This window comes from Euphorbia lathyris, chromosome 8, assembly GCF_963576675.1.
Source record: "Euphorbia lathyris chromosome 8, ddEupLath1.1, whole genome shotgun sequence".
Taxonomy (NCBI): Eukaryota; Viridiplantae; Streptophyta; class Magnoliopsida; order Malpighiales; family Euphorbiaceae; genus Euphorbia; species Euphorbia lathyris.
The window spans coordinates 39,031,372-39,041,966 of record NC_088917.1 but is presented as its reverse complement, the minus strand read 5'-3'; the positions used below and the strand labels follow the sequence as shown (position 1 = coordinate 39,041,966).

General features: G+C 33.1%; 1 protein-coding gene and 1 long non-coding RNA gene across 2 annotated transcripts; both read left to right on the top strand.

The window, feature by feature from the left end:
- The first annotated feature begins 2,932 nt into the window (after window positions 1–2,932).
- On the top strand, window positions 2,933–6,609 carry LOC136203138 (uncharacterized). Its single transcript, XM_065994212.1, has 5 exons — window positions 2,933–3,170; window positions 4,241–4,482; window positions 5,083–5,173; window positions 5,431–5,497; window positions 6,098–6,609. The coding sequence occupies exons 1-5, from the start codon at window positions 3,112–3,114 to the stop codon at window positions 6,149–6,151; spliced, it is 513 nt and encodes a 170-aa protein (XP_065850284.1). The 5' UTR covers window positions 2,933–3,111; the 3' UTR covers window positions 6,152–6,609.
- An 810-nt stretch (window positions 6,610–7,419) lies between these two features.
- LOC136204056 (uncharacterized) lies at window positions 7,420–10,269 on the top strand. The gene is made up of 2 exons (XR_010675012.1): window positions 7,420–9,305; window positions 9,701–10,269. It is a non-coding gene; the product is annotated as an uncharacterized lncRNA (long non-coding RNA).
- Window positions 10,270–10,595: the final 326 nt, after the last annotated feature.

Genomic DNA, 10,595 nt, shown 5'->3' with positions numbered 1-10,595 from the left:
TTTTATCATTTTCGGTTTTTTCTTAGATTTTTGTCATCCTATCATTTTTTATTTATGTTTTTTTTTATCACATTTCAGTTATTTTTAAATTATTTCTAATTAAAAAAAACTCTGCAGTTGCAATGTTTGATGATATAACCATTTTTTTTTAAAAACTTGACATTTAAAGAATTTTTTTTACACTAATGGTTTGTTGTAAATAGTTCACCAAATCTGACTAACATGTAACTAACCCTTTTTCTAATTAGTAACTATAAATACATAGCTAATCCACACGTAATCTAATTTAAAACATAAGAAACAAAAGTTGCCTCCCTCATATGCCATCCCTTCTCTCTCTGGCACAAGAGACTGCTCTTATTTCGTGGAGTATCGTTTTTTCTTTCGAACAACTTTGGTGTAGGAGTTGTATGATCAGTAATACAAGATTGTAATTTTCGTTATTCTGCTGCAATCATTTCAACATATTATTTGCGCTAGAAGAGGCAACCTGTGTTTTTATTCCGTTTTAGTATACTATAAATCCTTCGGTACTTATGGTCAGTCAACGATTTTTATTAAAAAAAAATATTATAGTTCATTAGATTTGATTAATCATATACCGATTAATATATTACTTCAACCAATAAACCTATATTTTAATCGATTAATCTATTTAAAGAATTTTCTTAAAAAATAATCTCTAAATTTATAATTGTTGACTTTAAAATTAAAATGATTTAAATATTAAATGAAATATTAAACTTTAAATTGAATTAAAAAAGACCAAAACAAATAAAATTTAAGTTTTAAATATTTTTTAAAGTAAAAATTTTTAAATATGCATATTTATATAAAAATATTTAAATAATATATATATATATATATATCAGGTGTGACACATTTCTTATGGTGTGACAAGCCTTATTGTATGACAAGGACCAATTTTGTAATTAACCAAGAAAAGGTCGCAAATTTGTAAATAAAAGGAAAAAGAAAATTGTTTTATTTCTTTTCTTTAAAATGCATTTTTCCAACTTTTCCAACCTCGTTTTTCAAAAAATTTTATACCGTTGGACTCGTCTTAATTAGACGATCATTTTAAGATCCCACAAGCTCAGCTAAAAAAAATTCCGGTGAATAGGATCCGGCAATTTGTTTTTCATTGAGAAATAAATGTCCAAAAAATTATCAAAAAATTTCAGAAAATGTAAAATATTATTCTGAGAAACTTTAATTCTTGACGCAAAGTGAGATTCCTTACGCTTTAGTCTCAAATCAACAGAATCCGGCGATTAGGTGGCGTTTTTTGGCGAAAAAACAAAAAGTACCCAAAAAATTCTCAAAAAATTCCAGAAAATGTAAAACATTATTTTGAGAAACTTTAATTTTTGGGGGTCGAAGCAGGATTTCTTACGGTTTAGTTCCAATAAAACAATTTCCTTAATTTTATCCATTTTACATGTTTCAACAATTTATTAGGTCAAAACCGTAAGAAATCTCGTTCTGATCCAAGAATTAAAATTTTTTAAAATGATATTTTACATATTTCAGAATTTTTTGATAATTTTCTGGGCACTTTTTGGTTTTACTTTTCAGCACTATGTGTTGCAATATTTTGTTGGAACAATATAATAATTCTGTTGGAACAATATAAGTATTCTGTTGGAAGAATATAACTATTCTGTTGGAATAATATAATTATTCTGTTGGAAGAATATAAGAATTAAAATTATTTTCTAAATAATATAACTAATATAAATTTGAAGATACTATATTAAATACTAAGAAAAAAAATGAAATTGAAGACATAGATAATAAAATTGATTTGGAAAAATTGGTAAACTGATTTATTATGTTGGAACAATATAAGTATTATGCTGGAATAATAGAACTATTTTATTGGAAAAATTGGTACGCTGATTTATTCTGTTGGAACAATGTAAGTATTATGTTGGAATAAATGGTACACTGATTTGGAACAATTTCGTACACTGTCGGAACAATGTAAGTAGGACAAAAAACGTGCCCATAAAATTATCAAAAAATTCCAAAACATGTAAAACATTATTTTAAGAAACTTTAATTCTTGGCTCAAAATGAGATTCCTTACGGTTTTGACCCAACAAATTGTTGAAGCATGTAAAATGGATAAAATTAAGGAACAAGTTTTATTCGGACTAAACCGTAAGAAATCTCGCTTCATCCCAAGAATTAAAGTTTCTCAGAATAATGTTTTACATTTTTTAGAATTTTTTGAGAATTTTCTGGGCACTTTTGTTTCGCCAGAAAACGCCCACCTGGATTCCGTTCACCGGAATTTTTTTTACCTTAGCTTCACGGATCTTAAAATGACCATCTAATTTAGACGAGTCTAATAGTATAAAAATTTTCGAAAAACGAGGTTAGAAATGTCGGGAAAATATATTTTAAAGAAAAGAAATGAAACAATTTTCTTTATCATCTTTTTCTTTTTATTTATAAATTTGTCACTTACCATTTTCAATTATCATCAAAACTACGTAGTTTTGTTATATCACATAATAAGCTAATTGTCACACTGAATTTCACCTATATATATATATATATAATTGTTAATTTTTTTTTATTTTATTTCAGTTAACCATAGTTTTTCAAAATGAAAAATAAGTTGTTAATTTTTGGGAGTAGTTTCTATTTTTGAAATTAGTTATTTCAGGATTGCACTTATATTGTGCAGTGCAGCCCTAATGTTTGAATTAATTATGATCCATTACTCTGGAAATTAAGATTAAAATCATAATGCTCTCAAAGAAAACAAAAAATCACGATGTTTAAAATTGATTGATTTGTCAAAATTGGATAATTGGAGAAAGAAAAGTGGTCAACAAACATGAATAAAAAGATAAGGTTGGAGCATTCTATTTCAATTGATGCCGAGTCTTGTCTTGTCAGTGTCTGTCTCGGAGAGTGACGGGGAAGCGCGTGAAACCATATCCACTCCCCTCCCCTTAATTACTATTCTTCATTCCTTAATCACTACTCGCTAATCACTTCCCCCACTCAATACAAAACAAAACCTCCTTCTGAATCTGCAACATCAACACTTGTATTTTGGTCTCTGATTACCAAATCCATGCTTCATTCTCTTAAATGGTGATCTTAGGCACCTCGATTACTGCCTGGATCCGTCATCTTCTTGCCTGCATGGGGTAAGTCCCCCTCCCCCTCCCCTGATTTCTATTTCTTTTTTCTCTAATCTTGGATTTTGTACTTGCTTTTTTAGTTGCTCAATTAATTCAGTGACAGAAATTTAATGGGATCTGAATACTTTTGTCTTCTCTGCTAAAACACAAACTTGCATCACTATATTATTTCAAATGACTGATAAACCCAGTTCGTTCAATCGGAATACCACTTGTTGCCAATACAATTGATTAACTACAGCTTTACTAGAATTCATCTAGGGAACTGTTGTTTCTTTTCATTAATTTAAATTTTCTTACAGGAGAAGAATTAATTATACTTCCTTTCTCTAATTTCTGGGTCTTATAGGAAGAGAGTTGAAGCACTAACACAGATTCAGAACAAATCTCGGTGTTTGTCCATTTCTGGGTATAATAGTACTATTTTAAAAGCTCAGTCTTAGGTTTATTTTGTTTGTGAATCCCAAATCAGCAAAACTAGTTTGACCTTCTCATGACTATATTGCGTCAGCTATTACAATCCTTTCTCAACAACAACAAAGCCTTTAATCCCGAAATGATTCGGGATCGGCTAACATGAACTGTCATACGAAACAGAGAAATGAAGTCGTGTCAACAACATAAATTCTCTACCTCCACTCCATCCTATCTATTACCATGTTTTCCTCAATCCCCTAGTAAATTCATATCACTCTCAATGACACTCTTCCAAGTTTACTTAGGTCTTCCCCTATCCCCTCTCCATTGCATCCTTTTGCCACTCTTTAGTCCTCCCGCATCAAAGCACTCTTCATCTTACATGGCCAAACCACCTTAGTCGGTTTTCCCTCATTTTATTCTCAATAGATGTAACCCCTACTTTTGTCCTAATTATTTTCATTATCTCCTTGCCAACAAAGAAGTGGCAAATAAAACTTAAACCTACTATGTTCTTGATTGTATAGTTGTTGACTAGAAAAATGGTTCATGTTTCTGCACTCAAGGCAGTTAAACTTAAAGGAACACAATATGTTATAACAGTTAGCAGTCTTGGTTCTTTGTTTGTGTATAGTCTAATCTGGTTTGCAACAGAGCAGTGGTTGTTTTGGATGCTGTTCTAAGCCCACACCGATTACTGCTGTGGATGAGCCATCGAAAGGATTAAAAATACAAGGACGGGCAGTGAAGAAACCAAGCATGTCTGATGGTTTTTGGAGCACCAGCACATGTGATTTGGAATACAGTGCTGTTCAATCTCAAAGAAGTATCTCATCAACCAGTGTAGCTAATTTGAATCCTAGTTCTGGTGTTACCAGCACTTGTGATTTCGTAAATCATGGTAATGTTTCTAGCTACTTGTTTTGGTTATTCAATTTCAGGTTAATTGCTGAAAATCTGTTGGATGCACAAGCTGTTGCTACATAGTTATTAAAGGCGCGCCTCAGCTAAGGCTCCAGCCTTAGCGCCTTGGTCAGTAAGGCGTGCGCCTTGGCTACCTTAGGGTAATTTAGGGTATTTTAGGGTTGAGGGTATTTTAGGGTTTTGAGGGTGTTTTAGGGTTAGGGTATTTTAGGGGTTTTTAAGTTCAGAAAATAAAAGAAAAACAGAGACAGACAAAGATCGAAAGTTTTTACTACACATATAGCAGCATACATTATGCCTGACTAGTTAACTAGAACTTAACTCATGCATTTTATGGTTTTATTGTTGGTATTTGACTATTTGTGACTAGTATTATGAATTTATGATTTTTTTTTTGGTGCGCCTCGAGTCGCTCGGGCGCGTGCCTTAAGTTGCGCCTTGCGCCAAGGCTCGAGGACCCCCCCTTGCGCCTTTAATAACTATGCGTTGCTATGAATCATGTGTGTAGTCAAATATCTCAAATTACCCTTGACAACTGTTATTGCCTCTGTAATTGAATGAGTTTGGTTAATTGTAGGTCTTCTCCTTTGGCAACAGAGCAGGATTCAGTGGACTGCAACTAACACTTTTAGGAATCAAACCCAACGGAGATGGGAACCACGATTTGGGTATGTTCCTTTCTTATAAAAGTTGGTTCATTTTGTTCCTTTTGTTCTATTTTGGCCTCTTGCAAAATCTTCCAAATATGTTTGGAATGCAATATGTGATGGATTGCCTATTCCAATAATCAAATTTACATACACGATTTTGGAAACAAGTGAACTTGGGAGATTTTCATCTTAGATTCAGGAAATCTCTTGTAGATTTATTTATATGAGTTGTTGTATTTCTCTACTCTACTAGTTCACTTATTGTTTTTTTTCAGTTGGAATGTAACATATGAAGGTTTACTTGGAAGCAGAAATCCATTCCCTCGCCCTATTCCTTTGTCAGTAAGTCTTGCTATTTGGTGTTTCCTTTTTTAGGCTTAAAGGACTATTGGCCATTGGCCTATCCAAAATGTTGTCTTTGCCCCCCTTGACCAATTATTTGGTAATATTTTTCCCCTTGACCTATCTAACATGTTGGTCTTTGCCTCGACCTGTTATTTGGTAACGTTTAACCCATGGCATATCAATATTGGTAAAATCTCAACCAATGTGAATGGTAAGTTGACCGTTTTGTTAAATGTTTAACATTTCCGTTAAATATATGGATCTGGTTTTTGTTAGGTAGGTTAAGTTTTTTTTTTTTGTTTTGTTTTGTTTTTTTTCATGAATTAATTTATTCCACATATTTTGTCTATGTCTCAATTTTTTATTGATGTATTGACACGTGTATTATTCGGAGTGTCAAAAATCATGTCAAGTTGGACAATTTAATAGAGTTGTTAACTTACCATCCATGAGTTGAGTTTTTGACAAAATTTAATAGGCTATGCTCAAATGTTACCAAATAATAAGAAATAGTGCTTTAATTAAGCCTTTCTTTTATGCATTTTGCAGTGGCAACGTGTTTCAACATTTGTTATTGGATTTTGACTATACTTGCAGGAAATGGTTGATTTTCTGGCGGACGTTTGGGAACAAGAGGGACTATACGACTGAGAATTCAGGGTTAAAATAGGCCCTAAAGTTGGCAGTCAACATCACTTTAGCCAACTCGCAGTTTAGGTATTAACTCAGTCCACAAGCTCGTAAATTTGACAAATTAGTCCAAAATTTAACTTAAGGGCTCAGCTTTGAGTTGATACCTAAATCTATTTGGACTAAATTGGTCATGTTTGCCAAGTTTAGGGGGTCATTTTAACCCTTAATTAACACGATTTGAAGAGCTCAACTGCAAAAAAAAAGTATTAGCTCTTCGTTCAGGCTGTAAGTATCGCATGTTAGAGGCTTTCTGTAAATAGCCCCCCAAAAAATTAAAAAATTAGAAAAAAAAAAACAAAGACGAAGCAAAGCAAATGTATTTATTCAATTGAAATATTCAATATGTACAAGTTTGATGGATATTAACTCAACTTTTACTGTATGGTTACTTATATAAGTTTCTCCCTTTGGTAGGATGCTTTCGTTCCTTGAATTTTATGGCAAGTTTAGAACATGGTAAATGTACTTACTCAATATCTCGCTGGATTAATTTTCACTTAATAATTATATAAATACATCAACTCTTTTTTATCAAGCAAATTCTTCTTTCCCATTTTGTACTCTTTTATTTGGTTGAAAAAAAGTTTAAGGAGTAGGGGGGATATTTCCAGCCTGGGGTTCGCCTGAAGGATGCATAGGGGTTTACGAGAGGGCTGGGGTTTTCATTTGATCAGTGATCAAGTGAATTTCGTCGGTCATTGTTGTCATTATATCTAGGTTGGTTAGATATAAGTTTTAGAATAATTTTAATCTCCATTCTATAACTCTTCATTGTTATGTTTCGAAAATTAGAGAGTTGCAAATTGGAGTCCAACCAGGCTACGTCTTTTTCTTCTGATCAGGCTCAGCCTTTTATACACAAGTAAAAGAGATGTATGCCTTTTTATCTTTATCAGGGTGCCATTTGATTAAGTATCAATTGGTGTTTTAAAAATTGGCTCAGGCGGCCCGGGATTTTTTCAAATTGGCCGGTTTATTGATTTTTTACTGTCTAGACTGTTCCAAGGGGTCTTATGTGGCTGTATGCGGCTTCCAAGCAGATTAAGGAGTGCTTCTAAAAAATTTTACCCTTGAATTTTGTGTTAATTTTTTTTTAATTTTAAATAAAAAATTAAATAACTAAAACTAATAGAAAAGATCTAAAACTATCAAATGTTATTTTTAAAGATATTAATTATTGACACATTTTTATATTTTAAGGATATTAATGTAAAAATATTAAAAATGTATGTTTCTATTTTATATTATTATTTTTAGATAATATAATTCATATTTAAATGGTATTTGTACGTTAACATTTTTTATAACCTTCGTCTCAATTGATTTGATAATAGAAAATAGCTTTATTATTATTATTATTTCTTTCATAAACATTCAATTAAAAAAAAGTACACATCTATTTATAATTAACAGATATGGGCTCCTAAATTTTTGGACCCTAGAAAATTGCCTTAGCCTTTGTTTGGGAATTGAAAGGTTAATGGGGTGAGATGGAAAGTGATGGAAATGAATAGTAAGATTTAACATTGTTTGGGAGTTGATGGAATGTAAATGATGTTAATACTCGGTTTTAATAATTATACTATTAAATTTTAATATATGTTATTAAAATTAAAGTCTTAAGTATACAAATTATTTATTTACCAAAAAAAAGTATACAAAGTATTTTTTTTAGTACAATACAAAGTTTTTAAATATTCTTTTTATTCCAAATAATTAACATGTATGAAAGTATTCTTAAAAGTATATACAACACTGTAAAGCAAAGTATACTTTATGATATTAATCCAATATGCGAAGGATTAAATGTTATTATTTTATTTTATTTTGGATAATATCTTTAAGTATAATGTTATATGATTTCGGCCAATGTGAAGGATAAATTTCTAGACCAAAAATCAATTTGTTATATTCATCGTTCATTTAAATCAAAGTTATATACTATACGCAAATTGATTTTTCAAAGATAAGATCTTTTAAAATCTACAATTATTCCTCACTTGATTTATTATTGGTTAAAAAAGACAATATCCACAAGTTGACTTTTAAATATTAACATTTCAAAGTGTGAAAAGTCAAATTGATTTATGTTACTCTGTCCAAATGGAAAGTTAATGTTCAAGTTAAAATCTAGGCTAGTGTTCTAAATTAGTGTTTACATTACCCCATCCAAAGCACAAAATCAAATGAAGAGTAATATACATATTCAGATAAGAATGGAAAAAGAGAAAGAAATGAATCAAATGTCAAGTTATTTACTAAAGATAAATTGGAAAAGTTTCAAAAGATACATCATTCAAATTATTTTACTTTTTTTTCTCTTTTTAATAATATTTGGGGCGTTGTATAGGGCTCCGGGGGTTCTATATTAGGATGCCCCGGTACCCCTACTTAGCGGTCTCCCGCCTTTCAATTAAAAAAAAAATGAGACAAAAAAAAAGTTTGTCTCGCTCTCTCCCTTGTAATACACCCATCCTCTCTCTCTCGCCTAATCGCTCTTAGTTCATGGTCTATCATTTCGTCTCTTGATTATCCTCGGCTAGTCGAAGCATGACTGGTAATATAAAGATTGTAGTGATATATTCTTCTATTATTCACATCAAAGGTTATCCACGCTCCAAAAGATAATTCGATACCTCAACTTGATTATGGTGTAAACAGGAATACCGAACCTAAAAAAAATTATTTTCAAAAGTGTAAAAAGTATTATGTCACACATAAATTAAATGGATGACACGCTTTTAATTAAGTTCATGTTTATCATCCTAATTATAGGCTTAATTATTATGTCATATAATTACCCAAAGACTTAAGATTTCAAATTATATAATATAAAAAAAGGACAAAATTCTCTAAAAGAAAAGAAAAAATGATAAACGGCTCATGATGGTTTATTATTGTGGATTACTATACCCAGCTCCAATTTCACACTTCCAGCCCCGAAAAAAGACGTAACCGCCCTTTAACCAAAAATTGAAAATTTCAAACCCTCCCAAACTCTCTCAAACTTTCCCAAATACATTTTGATCCGAAATCAAAGACAACACGTTTGATGGAGAGCAATCCGTTATCACCGGGAAGAAACGAGAGTGACGCTGTCCCTGAAGTCGAGGTATTTTCCCGATTAAACTTCCATTGAATCTGTAAATTTTTTAAATAAAAAATCGATAGTTCGGCCCTCGGGCGTGTGAGCATCACGCCTCACCATGTGGTGGAGCGTTTGAATATTACGCCCCACCACATGGTGAGGCGTGATGCTCACACGCCCCACCATGAGGTGAGACGTGATGTGCATACGCCCCACCATGTGGTGGGGCGTATGAGTGAGGCGTGAGGCTCATACGCCCCACCACATGGTGAGGCGTGATGCTCATACGCCCCACCATGTGGTGGGGCGTGTTGCTCACACGCCCGAGCTTATTTCTGACGAATTTTCGGGTTTAGACACCGAAACGATGTATAAATGTCGCGTGTTGGAATGTAATGTTCGTTATTTATCATTTGCAGGAGGTTTCGTTAGAAGATTTTGGCAGAAACGGCATTGATTACAGTTTGCAGTTTTTTCCCAAACAAACGTTTCAAACATATCATGAAGCTGTTAACTGGGCAAAACAGACGGCGATTGGGATCGGCTTCGAGTTAACCACAGCGTCGCACAAGACAGGGGGCAAGTCAAAATGGATATTGGTTAAATGTGCTCGTGGTATTAAAAATTATAGAAGGAAAAAGGGATATGGATATGGAGGAAGTAGTACGAAGGAATACAAAAACTAAGTATTGTGATTGCAAATTTCAGATAAAGGTTCTGGAAATCGCTGAATTAGGTGGGTGGGTGGTGAATGAGGTTGCTGGAGATAGAGGACAACACTGTCATCAGTTGGCTGTATATCGTCAGGGCTACAGACAGATGAGCGGACTAAGCCCGGGTTCCAAAAAACTTGTTCGTGAAAGGAGAGCGGCTTGGACTAGATTATATTAGTTTTATGTGTTGTAATTAATAATATTTATTCATGAACTTATATTATTGTTACTGATTTTAGTTAAAATTGTATAGTATTTATAGGTTTTAAGTACAATTCTGTAGTTACGGGTTTAACGGCCTATTTACGGGTTTAATGGCCTATTTTTTTTGCCTTTCCGTCACGCGGGCGTGTGGCTATCACGCCTCACCGCATGGTCGGGCGTGTGGCTATCACGCCTCACCGCGTGGTCGGACGTGATAGCCACACGCCTTTCCATGTGGTCGGGCGTGTGTCTATCACGCCCGACCACACGGTGAGGCGTGTGACTATCACGCCCGACCACGCGGTGAGGCGTGATAGCCATACGCCCGCGTGACGGAAAGGCAAAAAAAATAGCTTTTTCATCCCATAACTCATGAAAGGGCATTTTCGTCCTTTCA

Coding starts and splice junctions, on each gene's coding strand:
- LOC136203138 (XM_065994212.1), top strand. CDS start 3,112: ATGGTGATCTTAGGCACCTCGATTACTGCCTGGATCCGTCATCTTCTT. Junction 3,171..4,240: donor CATCTTCTTGCCTGCATGGG/GTAAGTCCCCCT, acceptor GCAACAGAGCAG/TGGTTGTTTTGGATGCTGTT. Junction 5,498..6,097: donor CTCGCCCTATTCCTTTGTCA/GTAAGTCTTGCT, acceptor CTATACTTGCAG/GAAATGGTTGATTTTCTGGC.